We start from the raw sequence: 19746 nt of genomic DNA, 5'->3' as shown, positions 1-19746 counted from the left end.
TCGCGCCTCGGTACCCAACTCAGTCGGTTGTCAGTACAATACTTGTTTGTAGATGCCATGCTAGACACTTGGGAAAATCCGAGGTTTCCCTTCGCACCCCAGAAGGGGCCTAGCAACTGGCAAAAACACACGTCAAGTGGGATCCCAAGCCTCCAGAAGCAGTTTAGCATCTGACCAAGTGGAAAAGAAAGCTTACCACTTTCTCCACGCTCTATTGGCTCTGCTTCTGAAGCCCTTGCTGAGGTGGAAGCCATCAGCCTGCCTCGTTTCTGAGGTCGCCCGGAATTAAGTGCTCCTCCAGGGCGCTTGCGTTGGCCCTAAGAGAGAACAAAGCCAGAGCCTTTTCTTTAGGAGTCATTTTCATGTGTCCCTCATCTCTGCAGCACCAATGAAAGCACACAAGGATGCACAAAACCCTCCCTAGAAAGGCTGTCATATGCATCCAATGGCGGGACGGGTCATTGTTACCTGAACACATCGCAGCGAGGATGTGAGAGATGTAAGGATGTAAGAGGTTGTAAGAGATGCGAGGATGTAAGAGAACCCCAGTTCTCTTACCACTTATGTCACTAAGACAAGACATCTGGTGGATGTTTGCAAAGGAGAAAGACTAGCTCACAGTTGTGCCAGGTTTTTGCTCCCACTCTAAGCGTTTCTGACCTACTGCTAGCTTCTACAGAGATTTGAATACTGAAGTATCACAGAACATGCAGTTACGTGAAGTTTTCAGAGGTTTGGGTTCCGGTGCCTTTCCTACAAACTCTTTCAAAGTATTTCTGGAGGTTACCAGAAACAACTCATTTTAAGAACCAGGTTTGCACTCAGCAGCAAAAAACTTACTGAGCTCATGGTCTTTCTCAGACGGAAACCCAGAGAAGTGAAGAGGTTCAAGTACAGAAGAGGAATTGCAAGGAAGAGACAACTATTGATTCCTTTGACTCCTTCAGGTAGCACCCTATTCAAAAGCGCAGATGGCTCACTGCCCGAGAACAATGTTCTTCCAAACCTGCAAGAGGAGAAGAGAGAACATTACCAACCTGTAAGGCTTGTCCTCTTCAATACAGCCCCTCTCCAAGGTTCTCAGTCCTGACTCACCACTTTCTGTCCAAAGGTGGAGGGGATGTCCCAGATGAGATAATGCCCAATGCCAGATTTCTGGAGTTGGCACCTTCCAGTAATTCTTCTCGAAAGAAGGGTTGCAGGCACTTCAGGCAAGACCTGGCAAGGACACCAATGGACACAGAAGCACATCATCTAGAAGCATAAATGGGGAGAGGAGAGGCTGCCGAGGAGCCTTGCAGAAAGGGACCTGGGGTGCTGGTTGGCAGCAGGCTCAAGAGGAGGCAGCAGCGTGCCCTGGCAGCCAAGGGGGCAACCCGCACCCTGGGCTGCACCCAGCACAGCGTGACCAGCCGGTCAGGAGAGGGGATTATCCCGCTGCCTTCAACACTGGCGAGGCCTCCCCTCGAGCTCTGGGCCCCACAGCTTGGGAAGGATGAGCCAGATCCAACACCTACCACCCTTCCCTCTAGCAACCTTATTAGTTTCTCATAGTTTAAGATTCCTGCTCCCTGTGATAGGAAACGATGGAAGCAGATCATCTACACTTCCATCCCTCATTACTCCAGAGTCTTTTTTTGCAAATGTGAGCCAATTGCCTGATGTTCTCACCTGGGATGAACACCACCAAGGCTCAGAGTCTGCTCCCTACCAGAGAAAGCCGGGAACTGCTACGCAGCCGCCGGCATCCGCAGGACTCTGTGCCCTGGCGACCGCAACATTCCGTAACATTCTGTGTCCAGGGGCGCGGGTTCTCTTGAGTTCTCTTTGCACGCCCCTGTTGAAAATCTGCAGAACAGGTAGCCGCTTGCCTTTACAAAGTAAAGCTTCTTCCCAGAAGAGCCCCAGCTAGGGCACGGAGGGCAGGGAACAACTAGAGTGCAACCAGAAGATGCAGAAAGGCTGCAGTCTGCTCTGGCCAGGGATCACTAGAAAACAGACACACTCAAGGAGATCAATTAGCACTGCCCTCAGTCAGAAGAGCACATTTACTCATGCAGCAGCTGCTCAGGTCCACCACAAACCACTCTTTCTAGGACCAGTTACAGAAGGCAGACATTCAGCAGACCTCCTCGTGCATTTGCATGTGGAAACGATTCTCGTGGGCATGCTCTAGAAATTGTTCCAGGCAGCACCTCCCTCCTCCTCCCCATACAAGATACGCCAGACAAAGTAACCCAGAGGTTTGGGCATGTAGGATTTCCCCCTGCCCTTATTCAGTGACACAGTGCGATTAAAAGAACCAAAGCTTCCAGTTGATCAAATCAAGAGTTTTATTTCCACCTGGTAAAAGAACTGTTTGCCTACCAGCAGAGTCCAAAGGAGATGGGACAGACAGACATGAATACCATTAAATACAGGAAAAATGAACTATATACAACAAGAAGAGATACATTTACATAATGAAAAAAATCTTTATATTCTTTGTCATTTCTTGCCACTGTGAAACATCACTAGAACTCCCATGTAGTCAGGTTCCTTCCCGCCCTTCCCCCTCCCAAAAGAAAGCCTGTAATGCAATTCAGTCTCCTTCCATAGACTGAGACTTAAAATTCCTTTTGCGTTGCACAAAATTTGTGACACTTCAGAGCGTACGCAAAAGAGAAACACTTTTTTGTGAAATAGTCTCCAGGTTGTGGCATCGGAATTGCAGTTGGATCCATTTATGGTGACACTACCTACAAAGTGATATTTACACAGAGGGAGTTGTGCAAAGTCATTTGAGGCTACGGCGAGTACACTGTGAACAAAGCACAGGGATGTGACCACCCTTCATCCCCCGAGGTTACCCACTAAATCCTCTGCTTCTCGTCCCTCTTGCGCAGGAGCACCCAAGGAAAACTGGCCTTTTTCTTTTCTTCATCTTTTTCTCTGTAAGCTACCGGGAGCAAGCGGTTGCTGTGGCCCTTAAAACACCTCAACAGCTTTAACGCTGGGCTGCTTCTCTTCATGCAGCCATCGCTGTAAGCAATCTCTAGAGTTGCTCTATCCATTCTCTGCTTTTGGGGACACAAGCGCCAGCTCCTGGTTGCCACCACGCTACCCTAGGACTCCTGCAGTCCTTGCTTGGGGAGCACACAGGAACTAAACGTGTGTAACTTCTCAGCAGTTCCCAGACTGCCACAATGCAGAAACTGCGTATTCCAGATAACGGCGCTGGACCCAAGCGATTCCAAAGCAGGGTGGGGAAGGTATTGCCTTTCTCAAGCAAGCCTTCATGGAACAAAGCTCTGTCTGCATGACTACATCCAGAAACTTCCCTAAACATCCTCATAACAAACCAAAATGCTCTACTTTTGGGTTGCAATCTCCAAAACACAACTTGAGACAGCTCATTAGGAGAGCTGCTTTCATTGGAGGCTTCCCACAGATGCCTTGGACAGGTGAGCAAAGACACCTCAGATATCAACATTAACTAAACACATCCTACAACTGTGCTGTCCCAGAACACAGAACAGTGCTCCTCATGGTTTTCTGGAGCAACCAGCTGCCAAAAGGCGTCTGAGCTTAATTTTGGAGCTTCTCATAGATGCAGATGTGGATCACAGAATACTGATTTTAATCATCTCACCTACATAGAATGATTTGTTTGTATCGGCTCCTCTGGGATTCCACATCCCAGCTTGCAGATGTTAGCTGTTACAGGTTTAAAGCAGACATTTGTAACTCAGGCCTGTGGGGAAAAAAGCAAAACAGCCGCCTGGATAACAGTGCATAAACCTGTGTGTTCCTGCCTTGCTTCAAGACAGGAATGCTTTCTCCAGGAACATGTCTCTGACTCCTTTTCCAAAGATGCACATTTCAAGAAAGCTGGACAACCCTCAGGGCAAAGGGAGATTAAACTTCTCTCTCAACAAGCTGCCAACACAATATTGCTACCAAGCATCCTTTAAAGCCTCCACTTCCTAAATCCAGGGCAATACAATTATTTACTTTCAAATTCTATTAACAAGGGTAAAACCATCAGGTGTCACTGTAACAACTAGAGAGAACAGCCAAGCAGTTGCACTGAACTTGAAGCATTACGCTGGGGACACTTGATACGGTAGAAGATCTGTGGGTACTTTGGGATTCAGCTGGCAAGAGGGCAGCAGACATGTATTTGCTCCTCATGCATCACTAGCAAGCCAAGAGACTTCTACATTCTCCTCTGATATCAGGAGAGAGAGCTATAGAACAGCAGTAAACCCAAGGGACCACCTCATCACGTTAGAAAACAAATTCAGCGTTGTGATTCCACTACGGGAGTTCTTCACAGTTAAAACATTCCAAGAAGTATTTTCACATTGCAGCCCATGCTGCAATTTGTCTACGTACTTCAGATCTCATGGAGTTCCTAAGGACATCCATGTGGTCAAGCCTTCTGCTTAAAACACCTGGCTGCTGGTTAACAGCAGGTGATTTGATTGCATCACCCTGGTTGTCCATTTAATAGAGACCTCTACTCGGGCAAAGGTGGAAGAGCAGAAAGCAATATAGTCATGAGCTTCTGGCAGGGTAGAAGCAAAAGCGTAAGGAATTGGCAAATTGCTCATCTGTATTTTGAACAGTAACTCTTCCATAGCTGTATGCAAGGGCGGGAATAATTTAAAGAGTAAGAAGTAACAAAATATTCAGACCTCTCTTACTTAGCATTAAAAAAGTGGAAGGAAATGCATTAGTTGCTTCCTTTCTGATATAGGCTGCTGGTCTAATTTAGAGACAGTCCTAAATTTAACATTATAACCAGGGACATTACAGGATGTAGCCTGGACAATAAAAAAGCTGTCTATACATGTACAAGGTATTCTCAAGAAAAACATCAGTTTGGATTTGCACAACCTGCCGCTCTTTAATTCTTCAGAACTTTGAAACCATGACATTTTCCTCAAAATCCCAGTGGAGTCTGTCCTGAGAAATAGAAGTACTCATATATAAATGGGATGATATTGTCTGTGAGTGAGTTTCTTCCTACAGGTTGGGCAAGAGTTGGCATTCCTAAGGGAATCACGGAGACACTGGCTGCAGAAGACGTGGCCGCATTTAGTTGATACAATCAGTCGTCCGCTTTGCACAATCTGGAAGAAAAGAAACCACCAGAGGAATTTGGTGTAAAAATTCTGCTTTGCTGGTCTGTTGGCACCAGGCAAAGAGGACTTGCGTGCCTGGAATCAGTACACTGCCGATTAAAGGAACCCAAAGATCTTCCAGTGCCACCTTGGGAAGTGTTTCTGGCACTACGTACACCACCAAGAAATGACTTTCACTTACAAGCCAGTTTGACCTTCCCAGCGAGGTCTGTACCTCAAGCCAGCTGTCTGCAGCATCCCACATCAGCCAGCAGGGATGCTCAGCTCACCCAGCACCCTGTTCTCCCTCCAACAAAAAAGAAGCCGTGACAAGATGCAGATCCTTACCTCCGAGTAGCCATCCATGCAAATCGGACAGCTAACGGTACCAGATGGCCTTGTGGTAGAGAGAAGAAAAGCAGAAAGAACACGCATCCGTTAATGTCACCATGCATTGAGGGTCACTGGTACCTAAACTGTCTTGTCATCACCCGACTGCACAGACTGGCCACGATGAATTTCATCCGAAGGTCCCTGCGTATCTTTCACTCTCTCCATTTGTTGCATGGAATAAGCAGTTAGGGTGCCCCTTCCCTAAAGGAAACGGGGTCTTGCTTCTCATTAGGGGGGTGATGCAGTCAGTCTCCCTGCTCTACTCTTACAAGTAACAGCGGGCTGTAGCACAGTGCAGCACACGTATGGCAGCATTAATCATCAACAGGTCAGAAACAGGGGTTTTGTGACAAAAGCATCTAGCTGTCCTTTGGAAACCATTCATTCCACGAACTGCTTCCTTACCAAATCTGTCATGATAGGAAGCATATTTTCAGACATTCTGGGTGTGTCTTTCAGGTATTACTAACATTCTGTGTATGTAAGGTTACATGAGTTAATGAATAACAGAATAAAAGCTTGTGTTGGGTTTTGGGTTCCTTTTTTTTTTTTTTTTTTTTTTTTTTGAGAAGTTCTATTGTAGAAATGTAATTACATTCTAGGTCTGAATTTTTCACATATTAAGCAGAAGCCAAAAGCTTGGAAAAACATCTGCTTCTACTGCACATCCCTATTTAGACTTTAGAAAGCTAAGTTATTGGTTAAATACATATCATTATTTTAATAATCAATGACTTAAAAATCTATAAATGCACTGGCAAAATGCACTATGTTTTATGACAGTATAAGCCCTTGAGGTGGCATATTTAAGACCTGACATCAAAAATTTCCATACCCAAGTTCTCTCCTTCATTGCCTGTCAGTAATCTAAAAAGCTCAAAGCCCACCAGTTTATTCAAACCTTGATTCCCTCCCCTAACAGTTGAAAAAATAAATTAAAACAAATGTTTGTACCACACTTTCCACGTTCTTCATATTCCCTAGTCAAATGGTCACCTGATTTCACTTAATTAGGCAAATACATGCATCTTTCCCAACATAATGCAGTGCTCCTATAGCAGGAGTTTACTGTTTCTCCGCAGTATAGTGTCCTTCTTGTCACGGCTCCTATCCTTAACAGTGAGATCTCCATCTTACATGCAAACATATCAGAGCACCACGACATACCCGAGACAGAACAAAACCTGCCTATTAACAGTATTATGTCCACAATTGCCTTGCAATTGTACCTTGGGAAGAACTTCTACTGCCCTAAGAGACAAAGGCAGTTAACTGGCAGACTACGTAAAAAAGCAGTGAATGAGTAATAGTTCTTACTGGAATTTGCCATGCTGCCGCCTGATGGTCTTATGATACCAAGCCTCATCAACACCAGTGAAAATATTTCCATATCTAACATCACTACTAGGGCTTTGTATGAAAAGTTAATGCAATACATTATGAGCCATGGCTTATGACCAATCCCCCTTCCCTGCTAGATCCCCACACTCATCTTGAAGGTTGTATGCAAGGTTTCCATTTGTCTTGGGCTGGCTTTTTATCCTTAAGTGCAAACGGTATCATTTGGTCACTATGCGATATGCATGAGAAAGAAAAGTTCCCTCACTGAAAGAAAGAATTAACCAGAATAACGCAAGATTCAAAGATAAGCCAGGCAATAGGAAAGTAACTTAGTCCTGTATGTATAAGAAAAGTTCCAAATTCCATGTTTGGTAGGTCATAAAGCATACATACTTCGAACTTGCAGTTTCATCTTCCAGTGGTCCCAATTCTCGAGACACTTTATCTGTCACATACACATCATTATCTCTCGTTTCATCTTCATCATCGCTACTCAGCACACAGCTGTCCGACTGCCGTTGGCTTCTGAGTCTCAGATTTCTCCTTTGTCGTTGATTCTCTGTAATTTAACTTTATTAAGTTAGATACAGCATAAAATATATAGCCCTGGAGCTATACATGAAATGCATGATTAAAAATAGCCTGTAATGGTTCACGTTTTAAATGGACCATTCTCAGCTGGCTTAAAAACAAACTAGTTGCTTAAATATTAAGGTGGAACACCTCCAGACACTGTAAATATTCTGCTGCATGTCAACATAAAAAATTTGCTCTATTCACTAACTGCTGAAACATGATCATAATGATTCTTGGTGTCCTAAGTTTCATACAGTTACACTACCTGCGAACAGATCTCCCCTATACAGGGAAGCGTCCTCTCTCCATTCTTCCTAACAGAGAACACTACTATACTATGTTGAGAAATTCAGAGGGGACTGAAGTTAAGTTTCAAAGTTGCATGGCATGGGAGCACATACACAACAAAAAGACCTGGTGAAATACAAGCGTGCTTGGTTCAGACAGCTTTAGAAGTCATGGAAGAGATGCTTACATCTAAATATTTAAGTTATAGAGCTGCTGTGGCTCCTCACTGCTCTATCCAGGTATGATTCTAAACTGTTCCACTCTCTGTCAAAGTTCTACACTCAAAGGCAGTTTCTACAAAATCAATCTTTTTTAGATAAGTACTTGGAAATTAGAATAATGCGTTAAGCAGTGTCTTTTCATCATCTTCCTCCAGCGTTAAGAAAACTTGAAAATGGAATTATACTGCCCAAGATAAAAGAAGGGTTTTTTTAATTCCCTGGTCTGGAACATCCAAACGTTAAAGAACTGCTGTTTACTTTTTAACAATTAGAAACCACATGCAATAATTATCTCTGCAACTCCACTTACATGTAAAAATAATTAAGCACTAACTAATCAATCAAAATTACATAAATTGCCATAAAATTAAAGTTCCTTCCTGCAGAAGTATTCAGGTGTAAAGGATAAACTTCTTTACACCTGCAACTACTCTAACACCTAAATTAGAAAAAAAAAATCTACACTTCTTAATACTTATTATCAAATTTGAGGCATGTTACACCAGATAATGAAATTAAGTATTATGACCATCAGTAACTTCCTTCTTTAGTTCCTTCTTCACAATAAAAGCTAAGAAAAACTTTCAGCGTTTTCTTATTCAAAGCAGATATGCCAGTGATAATTCAGATTATTATCAGCCCTGGCCTTAAAGAATTTCTGTATTTGGAAAACAAGAAAACGTATTTTCAGCAGCCTTGATGAATTTTATTTCAGATACTCTCTACAAGCTTCATCAGTGACTATCAGGCACAGATTAGACCCATTCACATGTCGCTTTAGCACTGTCCTTTGCCTTTTGGAAAAGGCAGTTTCAATCCAGGCTGCCCAAGTTCATTGGAAAACACGCACACACAAAAATTAACTTTAGGACAATCCCATTATCCATTGTAAAATGTCAACTCACCTTCAACAATCTTGCATCAATAGATATGGGAAGGAAGAGAAAAGAACACATAATTAGATTTTGGTGTGCACTCCTAGTGCTATATACAAACACCAGCTAAGCTAAGCAATGACAACAAAACAAGCTAAGAATGGCAGGATATCAGTCCCTCATTTTGCTGAAGAATATTAACAGTAGTAGTAGATTAGCTGCTGCTCTGAAAACATGAGGTTGCTTTTGCACACGCTGCCATAAAGGGATAGAAATGGAGGCACTTCATGAAGCACCAGAACACTCCTCCCTGCTCCCCAAATTCAGTATGCCCTAATTTGATTTAGACTGGAGAAGATTCTTTCCCCTCTTTTCCCCCTGCCTCAAACAGGCCAATCCAGGCGTGATATCCACAAACACTACATATTAGATTAACAGCTGCTGAAGAAAAAAAACCCCAAACCCATTGTCCTCTTTGATGTGGATTATGTTGTAAAGTTTGAGGTCTTTCCTTTGCAAAGGCTCATGAACAATCCCAGCAGGAGATACCCCTCCATGCCATTACTGCTGCTTGTTTCTGGTTTGCAAAGCAGTAGTGGCATCCCAAAACTGAAGTTATAATCTGTACTGTGCACTGGATCAAATGTGTTCTAGCTTTAAACATAGGAGTAAGAAAAGGAAGTGGATTTTTTTCTAAGGCTTCTTGCAGTAATAAACTGGTTTGTAGTACAATAACCTACAGCTGCAGTTGGCATATGTGTGATGAGAGAAAGTTAAACCAACGTTGCAGCCAAACACTTCCTATTTGTAAAGTCAAAGACTTACCTCCTTCACTTATTATTTAAATCGCTGGCCCATATCTTTGATATATCTAGCACACCTTCAACTTTAAATTGCATTTCCTTAAGTTAAGTTACCCATCACCAGTACGTTCTGCCCAAGTTCTGAAGCAAAAAGCTATTTTTGATTACCCTCTCAGTATTTGCAAGCACACCTCCAGAGCAGCTTCTCTGTTAACCTACAACACATGGCTTTCATGCACTGACAAGTCAACTTCGACCTTAAAATATGTCCTTAAATTCAGATTCTGTCAGGAGTACAATACAAACCCAATCCACCTACAAGATTTAGGTAAGTGTCATTCACTACTTACCACAACAGAATCGTTGTGAGTGAGATCAACGACTACAGGATCAGAAGATTCACATGTGAGGTCTACTACTTCTTCACCAGCTTAAAAACAGAACGTTAGAAGCAAGATCAGAGATCACAGAGGAGTAAGATTGCCTGCTGCTACATAACAGTCTGAGGTATGATTCAATCTTGCCCTATCCCTCTTCTCATCCTAAACGTAACCAAGATTTCGCTCAAGCTTTGCCCTCATGGGTCCACATAGAGTGTTACCACCAGTCTTCTGCAAGTTGCAGTGCAAGAGGAGCAGCAGCTGAGCTCCTCATACAATTCTGTTGTGCGGTAACAGCTTGCAGGAGGCATGGGTTATCTAACATCTCACACAGGAAAATGTTTATCACGCAATAGAAAACATGAATCATATAGGACACAAGAACTAGAGTACCATGCTGTACAAGTTCCTCTCTCATGTCTCTTCCAAACTATCATAGTCAAATGCACAACAAAAACACCATGTAATAACCAGGAGACCAATAGTTAATTTTAATCTTTACTAGGATTTCAGAACACAATGTAAAATTTTATTTAAGAGGTCAATGAGGCTTTTTTGTTTCTGATACATTTTCTAGGAATGTACTGACCAGGAGTTGCCTCTCCCTTGAGGGACGAGGCACAACTAATAACAACAGATTTTGGTAGGTACGCGGCAACAGATTATTCATCTAACATAGGACAATGTGGATCACACAGAATAAAACAGGAATCCCATAGGATGTAATAATTTTACAGTACCATGCCACAAATCTTCCCTTGAGGAATGGGGCACCACTGATGACAAAGTCTTGATTACTTCTCTAAAACTTGGGAGTTCCCCAACTGAGTTTGAGCAGCACTTGAGCACGTTTTCTTACATACCTCATCTATCAAGAGTGAAGAATGTACTGTATCTCAGTATCCAACTCAGTCAGTTATGAGTATGCTTGCTGTTTGTAGATTCCATAGAATCACAGATTAGTTAGGGTTGAAAGGACCTTAAGATCATCTTGTTCCAACACCCCTGCCATGGGCACTAGACACTTTGTAAAATCCGAGGTTTCCCTTCGCACCCCAGAAGGGGCCTAGCAACTGGCAAAAACACACGTCAAGTGGGATCCCAAGCCTCCAGAAGCAGTTTAGCATCTGACCAAGTGGAAAAGAAAGCTTACCACTTTCTTCAAGCTCTATTGGCTCTGCTTCTGAAGCCATTTCTGCTGTAGAAGCCATCAGCCTGTTTCGCTTCCGAGCTTGCCTGGAATTAACTGCTCCTCCACGGCGCTTGCGTTGGCCCTAAGACAGAATAAAGCCAGAGCCTTTTCTTTAGGAGTCATTTTCATGTGTCCCTCATCTCTGCAGCACCAATAAAAGCACACAAGGATGCACAAAACCCTCCCTAGAAAGGCTGTCATATGCAGCCAATGGCGGGATGGGTCATTCCTATCTGAACACATTGCAGCGAGGAAAAGACATCACCCCAGTTCTCTTACCACTTATGTCACTAAGACAAGACAATTCTTGAGGGTTTGCAGAGGAGAAAGACTAGTTCACTAGTTCACAGGCTTTTGCTTGCATTCTAAGCATTTCTGACCTACCGCTAGCTTCTAGAGAGATTTAAATACTGAAGTATCACAGAACATGCAGTTACGTGAAGTTTTCAGAGGTTTGGGTTCCGGTGCCTTTCCTACAAACTCATTCAAAGCATTTCTGGAGGTTGCCAGAAACAACTCATTTTAAGAACCAGGTTTGCACTGAGCACTAAAATACTTACTGAGCTCATGGTCTTTCTCAGATGAAAACCCAGAGAAAGGAAGAGGTTCAAATACAAAAGAGGAATTGCAAAGAAGCGACAACTATCGATTCCTTTGACTCCTTCAGGTGGCACCCTATTCAAAAGTGCAGATGGCTCACTGCCTGAGAACAATGTTCTTCAAAACCTATAAGAAAAGAAGAGAGAAGATTACCTATCTGTAATGCTTGTCCTCTTCAATAAAGCCCCCCTCCAAGGTTCCCACTCCTGACTCACCACTTTCTGTCCAAAGCTAGAGGGGATTCCTCAGATTTGGTAATTGGGCCTCAGACACCTGCAGCTGGGCCTGAACTCTCTCGCATTTTTACCCATTTCCTAAACTAAACAGTAGAATAAGCTAGTTTATTAACAAACTAGAAAAATATTGAGGAATCCCAATTCACTTTGAAAGCAACCGACTGACTCTTAAGGCAATGTTTGTGTGTGGGCAGGCACCACTGGGAATTGTGATTTATACATATCCATCTTCACAGAACAAAAAAGTCTGTTCTACCACCCATCGTCATACTCGTACAGGTGAGAGCTGAACACTTCGAGGGGAATCTCAAGCAAGTGGAGCAAAGAAATTTCAGTTTAGAAATACTCATTGATCTGCAAGAGAATACAAGATTACAGTAGCTATGCTGTAGTTAACTGTAGGTGTGCGTGCCCTGCCCCACCACACAATGAACTGCTAAGCAGGAAGAGGTGAAAAGCACAAAAGCGGTTAGGAGTAGCGGATGTGATACTGAAGTTCACATCTTAAAGCTTGCTCATGGTACAATTATCACGTGAGCAACACACAACGAGGAGCTGCAGAGCGGATACAGTGCAGGGACCAGGAAAAAACCCCAATTATATTAAACAAGCACTGCAGAACTGTCTTCCCAATACTGACCTTGATCTACACTGAAAAGACCAGCACATACACTATTAAACTATTCTTAGATTAAGAAACACTGAGACCACACAGTGGGATGGAATGGAACTGTTACTCAGTCATTACCATGAGTTAAAGGAAGCCTGATTTTTTTTTTTTCCCCTCAAACTTTCTTTCTGTACTTCTTAAATCACTTACTTAAAAGACCCAGTAGCACTGAACTGTGACATTACTAAAACAAAACATGCCTGAGAAAAATCCTTATGCTAAATTTGGTACTTTTACTAAGCCCGAAGACACACTTAGGCACAGTTTTAAGCAATACAATACACCATTCAAGTTTTTTTTTCCTCCCATTTTTTCATTTCAAAACTATCACTGGATTGCAAAAGCTGTAAGCAGGTGAGCCTGCTTTTTTGACTTGGACCATTTGCTATATGCTAGATGTAACACTCGGTGAGCCCACAGCCAGATTCTGGTCACAGTGCATGAAATTTTGAGAACTGTTATGCTTAACTGTCTCTCCCAATATGAGCCTAATTGGTTTTGATAGTTTTTAAGATTTAAGATGTTTTGTTTTTTAAAAGTCTCAACTTATACATATAGCTTTTTTACAGAGTTTTTCTTGCAGATGTAAGTAATAGCCTTATGTTCTCACCTGGGATGCTGAAGACTAAGGTTCCGAATTTGCTATCAGAGAAAGCTGTGAACTCACTTTCAGTCTCTCCTTCCTCAATGCAGGACTCACCTACACAACCATTTTCTTAACATTCTGTGTCCAGGTAATGCAAGTTCTCTTGCACACTTCACCCCACTGCTCTTAAGGTCTAGATTTAATGTCACCATTCTTGGGAAGATCCTATTTTACTCACTTCACTGAATTTTTGGAATAGGGAACAAGAACTTTTAAACCAAGACCATACCTAATTTTCCACTCATACAAATCAAATCAGAGGCACTGTTCTGTGAGTACACTTTCTAGGTGCACTAGGAGTTCCTCACTCCATATGATTGTTATTTATATGTTTGGAACATTTTGGAGACAAGGGGAAGAAGACGATGAAGCAAGTAGGACACACAGCAAGGGAGAAAATCATCCCTAAACCTAGCACATCTGCTCTTTCAAACTAGTTGCTCAAAACCAAGCTAACATCTTCTTCTAACAGCTACAAAACTGTAATTGAAAACCAGTTCAGCAAAGCAGTTTTCCACACTCAGCAGGAGAATGAACAAGACTGAGAAACATCTGAGGTATATTAGGAAGTTACGCCATTAGATTCTTTCTAATCTAATGGATTCTAATTAGAATCCATTTCTTGATGGAAAGAAATTGATAAGAAAGCCAAGAGACATTTTCCTTGATTTTCCTCAGATATGGATCTGGAAAAAAAATAAATACTTGGACACTAAAAAGCCAGGAAATGTTGGTTGGTACACACAGCTGAGGAGTATAAAGAAATAAACTTTATATCAGTTGATAGACATGTTATTAAATAGAACCTTTAAGACCAATCTGATACACCGATGCATCTGCACTGCTAAAAGACAGTGATACCCACGCCTGATGCATTCACAGACAGCACAGGTTTGGATGCAAAGCGCCCAGAAGGTTTCATGAGACCTGGTGTTTTTCAGATTTAACACTGCTTACAACCCAGCACAATGGTATGTTAACAAAGCATCTTTAGAAGGGGTTAAAAATATGGGGGGAGAAAACACTTGGGATGACTTTAAACATTAAATGTTGCACAGCTTCTCTTTGTCCACAAGTGGCTTAAGTGCCAAAGAAGAGTCATCACAGAAGAATAAATCTAACAGATTATTTATCTATGACATGTCTCAGAGGATCTATTACCAGACCTCAAATGCAACACAGAACAGTCACTTCTTGAACTAAGTGACAGAGAGCACCACTGCTATTTAGATGGCTTAATTTTCAGAATCTTACAACATTGGCAGTAGGCTTTCTTTATACTCAACACTGAGATTACACATAAGATACAAATACTCTAGCTGCAAATGGCTCAAATCTTACCCTCTTCAGAAGCTTCTGAAACAGAAGAAAGTTGAGAATGGATAACCATAGGGAAGCTCGCCACTGTAAAGCCACCTTAAAATAAATCATAAGCAGGTTCATCAGTATCAACACAACTCAGGAGAGTCATATTTACAACAAAAATCAGACTGCTGGAATTTGTTAAGAGTCTCATGAACTAGCAACATTTCTGTCTTGTAAGAACAAAACTCTTCTGTGGGGCTATAGATTTCCACATGTTATGGCTTATCTAAAAGTTAATTGCCCAAAGTGTTAGAATGGACAGTAATAATAAAGCAAAGCTGACTTTCTTGAACACAACACAGATCAAGTTAGTAGTGTTAAGAATGAAGATGACTTCTGAGTTTTGCACATTTAGAGACATACTCATCAAGAAGAATTCCTTAAAGATTTTCAAAACCTCAGGACCACCCGATCTAATAATAGGATTTGTTATACGGGACTGGATAGCCCAGATTAAATAAGGTCTATATGCTCCTCCTCCAGCAGTCACAAGACTCTCAACACTGGATAATGTATATAGATTTACTGTACCAACCTCTCCCTCCTCAACCCATAAGCATCAAATAACTCCAGCTGAAGCTGTCAGTGAGTTCATCTATTCCACTGTAGCAAGATGCATTCAGACATCAAATGAAAATTCTAGAATTAAGAATTAAAAGTTTTAGAAGACTTTTTTTTTAATGTGAAAACTTAGCAGATCACGTCAGCAAGCCAATAAATACTTTAAACTTTTATGGACTTTCTGTTGCATCACTGCAGGATGATAGAGTACCAGAAAAAACACCTCCTCCTTCCTCTCATACATAGAGCCCTGTGCAGGCAGTTACTGTCCCTGACATTTAGCTCTCCCAAGGGCTTAAGTAATGTTGTCTTCATAACAACGGTCCAAGATTTATGCTAGCTAACTCACAAGCATTTTAAAGACTATATTCACCAATCTTTCTCTCTATAGGTAGATACGTGAGAAAAATAAAGATAAAGCCATTTAAACTACAAATATTTACACTAGGAGTAAAAGAATATTGATGTCCGTATCCATCAATTTAAGTCTCCTCTTAAATTTTTTCCTCTATATTTCACTGAGTTCAAGTTGACCTAATTTAACATGTTTGAAATATAATACAAAATAATGGATTCCCTAGACAACATAAACTGAGAACTTTTCTTACCCCACTCTGAAAACAAAGTCTTGGTCTCCCACATGCTTGGCATGAATTAAGAGAAGTTAGCTTAAGCAAGAAGTAGACATTTTTACCATAGAATGGTTTGGATTGGAAGGGACCTCAAAGATCACCCAGTTCCACTCCCCTGCTGTGGGCAGGGGCACCTTCCACTAGACCAAGTTGTTCTAAGCCCCTTCCAACCTGCCCTTGAACACTGCCAGGGATGGGGCAGCCATAGCTTCTCTGAGCAACGTGTGCCAGTGCCTCACCATCCTCAGAGTGAAGAATTTCTTCCTAGTACCTAATCTAAATCTACTCTCTGTCAGTTTAAAGCCACTCCCCCTTGTCTTATCACTCATGCCTGTGTCAAAAGTCCATGTCTGGCTTTCCTGTAGGCCCCTTTAGGCACTGGAAGCTGCTCCAAGGTCTCCCCACAGAGCCTTCTCGTCTCCAGGATACAAGTGCACATTGCTGGGTCATGCTGACCTTCTGGTCAACCAACACCCCCACATCGCTCCTCAGGGCTGCTCATGTCTCACAAACACAAGGGAGACTTTACTCCATATTCATCCTGAGCATTACAAATACACTAAAGTAACTACTGGAAGAAAGCAGTCAGCCTAAATGTTTGGTGTGTGCAAGGCACAATGACAAAGAACAGTATGCACTGTATTTGTGAAAGTATGATATGCTATGCCTTTAAGACTTTGCTTCTCATTTCTACTCTTTAGGCCTCTCTCTGCACTCCTAAAAACAGGAAACACAGTATTAAAGATGCATCAGGTATAAAAATAATTTCTGTGGTCACAACACGCGTGTACCAATCGAATTGCTAGTCTTACATTTTTTATCATCACAGGGAACAGTAATCTGCCATTTTACTCTTTGAAAACTTTCCTATCATGTGTATTTCCAGTACCTTTAAAGACATTCTCACTTTTTTCAGGTGCGCTACTGCAACTTCAGTGAAAGCAGAACCTGAGTCTATTACATTTTATGCAAATTAGGTCGAGCAGTCCCACACTACAAAAGCTTGGTGAGAAGCACTATAAAAAGAGGAAAGATATCAAGATAAAGATATACTACCCTGCCTGATCTAAGCAGTCAGCTATATCTACAGACAAGAACCCCAAGTTTAAATAAAGAAGTTAATAAAACACCCACAGAATGGAACACACCAAAAAGTTTTGTTGGGCAGATGTCCTATTTCAGAAACAACAAAAGCAGATGAAGACCGGTCAGAGGAAAAGCTGCTCGCTGCTCCATGTGCATTAGTTTCTCTAAGAGATCCTACAGCTTACTTTCGATAGTCCCAAAATCAGAAGAAAGGAGAAAGAAGTTGAGTGTTTACATATCCTGTAATGGAAGTGCAGCGGGACGCTGAGGTAGGAGAGACGCATTCCCTCCACTCCCGCTGTCACACAGAACGGAAGGACAGACTAACCCCCCGCAGCTGCACCCACTGCCCGCTTTGAGCCGCTCCTGTTCCTCCAGAGGAACGCCAGCGGCACTTGTCTCTTTCAGCCACTTTAGGACACCCTCTGAACGGCCCTCACAGTAAATGCAGCTTACGACCCAGCGAGCACCGCAAGAGGCTGGAGCAGCCCGTCTCTGTCCACAGGGACCGGCCACTCCGCGACGGAACACGGGGCAGGAAGCGGCCGCGGGCCCCGCCGTCTTGCGACCTCAGAGCTGCCGCCCGCCCGCAGAGCTGGGCAGCGGCATTCGCAAGCCCCGGAGTCTCCCGGAGAGGTGGAAATGTTAAAATACAAGCCATATACGGCCGGAGGTTGTGGGGAACCGGACCCCGAGGCCGCGGCGCCCCAGACAGAGCGAGAGCAGGCCGGGAGCTGCGCGAGGGGGTGGGGGGAAACCCCTCATGGCCGCCACCGCCGTGGGCACAGCCGCGCCTGGGAGAAGGGGCTCAATTCACGCCGGAGAAGGGGGCAGCGCCCTCCCGGCCCCACCGCGCAGGGCCCGGCTCCGCGCACTGGCGGAAGAAGCTCCATCTCCCTCCCGGCTCCCCTCAGGGCCGGCCCGCCCCTCCCCCATGGCGGCCGGGCGCGGCTCTCCCTTCTTCCGCCCCGCTCCCCCCCACCCCTCACCTGCCGCCCCCCGCCCCGGGCACCTCAGAAGGACAGGGCGGTGCCGGGAGCACCGGTGCCGCTCCGGGGCGCCGGTCCCACCCCCAGCACAGAGCCCCTCGGCCTGCAGCACTCACCCTCAGCGCCCGGCCCGGCAGCAGCGCAGGGCAACGCCCGCCCCCGCTCGCCCGCCATTGGGCTGACTTCTCTGCCGCAGCTCGCTGAGTGGCTGCCAAGCACGTCAATTAGGAAGCGGAGGGGGCGTGCGGCCCCGCCTCTTATCCGCGCCCAGAGCTTGCTGGGAGTTGTAGTTTCGCGCTGTGGTGGGGGCGGAGTCGGCGCGCGGCCTGTGTGTGGCGGGGCGGCAGCCCCCTCACGGCCGGGCGCTTTGGCCGCCATTGGGAGCTCGTCGTCGGCCCCGGGGTTAGTTCGGCCCTGACGGACCCTGAAAGGGGCGGCCGAGGCAGGACAGGGCTTTTGCTGTGTTCTACAATGCTGTTGTTCTGGGGTGTGTGTGAGAGAGAGAGCTTTGGGGTCCGTTTTCTTCCCTCCCTCACACACTCCCCTTCATCTTCTGGAAGTATTTCCAATACATTGAACGAAATTCGTCAGGGACATTGGCTTGGAAGATCGTGATCTGTTGCCTGTGTTAAAATTAGCTCCTCCACGTAACTTGTTATAAACAGGTGTTTTGATACCCTCACACCATCAAGAAGGGTTTTTCCCCAACTGCCTTAGTGCAAGGATCATCTTGGCCCTTCCTAGCTCTTCCTGCCCTGTGCCTGACTGCTTGACTGTAGATAAAACTCCCAGCTTTTCCTGGGGATTTTTCTTGCCTTCTCCTATGGGTGAACAGCACTCAAGATTTGTACTAGGTTTGTTGGGGGACTTTTGCGCGCCATTCCAACATAGCCATCTCTGTGTCTTTGTTTTCATCTAAATAACAAAATACCTATGCTCTCTAGGGCAGATGGGATCACCTTGCCAGGCAGTTGCTGAACATGGGCTTTGCCCCAGAACCAGGGCTGATTTGGAAGAGGGAACCAAGTGCCACCCAGCAGTGAGTGTGTCACACAAGGGGTGAGCACCCCGTGTCTGATGCTCGTCACAGGGCTGAAATCCCTCATCTTCCTCAGGTAATCTGGGCCTTCTTACACCTCCTTACATCATAGTTGCATGTGAAGGCTTTTGCGGTCTTGACATTTACACTGAAACAGAAGACCTCTGGAATGTGCAGGGTTTCGCACTAGAAGGGTTTTCTAATGAGTCACTAACATCAGACAGGTTAAAACCTCTGATTTTGTAAGTCTGTTTTGTTAGATGATTTAAGAGTCAGCCTTGTTCACTTCTGGTTGCCTTCTTGGCTGCAAATAGTGTGACAAATGTGTAAATGAATGAATCATGTATTACTTACCTGTGCTTCCGTAAAGTGTGATGAGTGTAGAGGCTCAATTATCTGTGTGTGCAATGACCAGGCTGTGGATGGTCTGTGCCACGGACACCAGCTGAGGCAGCAGTGTGAATGCAGCTCACCTGGCTCCAATGGCATTACAGCTGCTTTTGTAATATAATGCTAACAAGTCCTAGCAGACCTTTGCCAACTCTGCATTGGATCACCTCAGGTTTCTGTATACCATGTTGCTGGAACAGAAATACTAGAGAAGATGCTCTAGTGGCCTGGGGCGGAGCGGTTGTGGGTAGGATCTGCTGCCTCCAACATCGAGTTATCCACGTTTGTCAGGAGGAATGTGGTGTTTTTAATGTTATTCTGTGTATTCTGTTGTAAGACCTGCCATCACTGAAAA

At 44.1% G+C, this 19746-nt stretch overlaps 1 protein-coding gene across 4 annotated transcripts; it reads right to left on the bottom strand.

Moving 5' to 3' along the window:
• Positions 1-2315: 2315 nt before the first annotated feature.
• Positions 2316-18123, bottom strand: RNF4 (ring finger protein 4). Of its 4 annotated transcripts, XM_032920056.1 has the most exons (10): positions 18079-18111; positions 15230-15333; positions 14671-14745; positions 11738-11903; positions 11139-11259; positions 9956-10035; positions 8833-8842; positions 7236-7401; positions 5457-5505; positions 2316-5117 (listed from the first exon to the last, which is right to left on the bottom strand). In XM_032920056.1, exons 4-10 carry the CDS (start codon positions 11744-11746, stop codon positions 4968-4970), a joined length of 585 nt encoding a protein of 194 aa, XP_032775947.1. In that variant the 5' UTR covers positions 11747-11903; positions 14671-14745; positions 15230-15333; positions 18079-18111; the 3' UTR covers positions 2316-4967. The 4 variants fall into 4 exon arrangements, with proteins under 4 accessions (XP_032775947.1, XP_032775948.1, XP_030348156.1 ...); XM_032920057.1 differs by lacking the exon at positions 15230-15333 and having other exon boundaries at positions 18079-18123; XM_030492296.1 differs by lacking the exon at positions 18079-18111 and having other exon boundaries at positions 15230-16010.
• Positions 18124-19746: the final 1623 nt, after the last annotated feature.

Source organism: Strigops habroptila, chromosome 7 (assembly GCF_004027225.2).
Source record: "Strigops habroptila isolate Jane chromosome 7, bStrHab1.2.pri, whole genome shotgun sequence".
NCBI lineage: Eukaryota > Metazoa > Chordata > Aves > Psittaciformes > Psittacidae > Strigops > Strigops habroptila.
The sequence above is the reverse complement of the archived record's forward strand: the minus strand, read 5'-3'. Positions and strand labels throughout refer to the sequence as shown.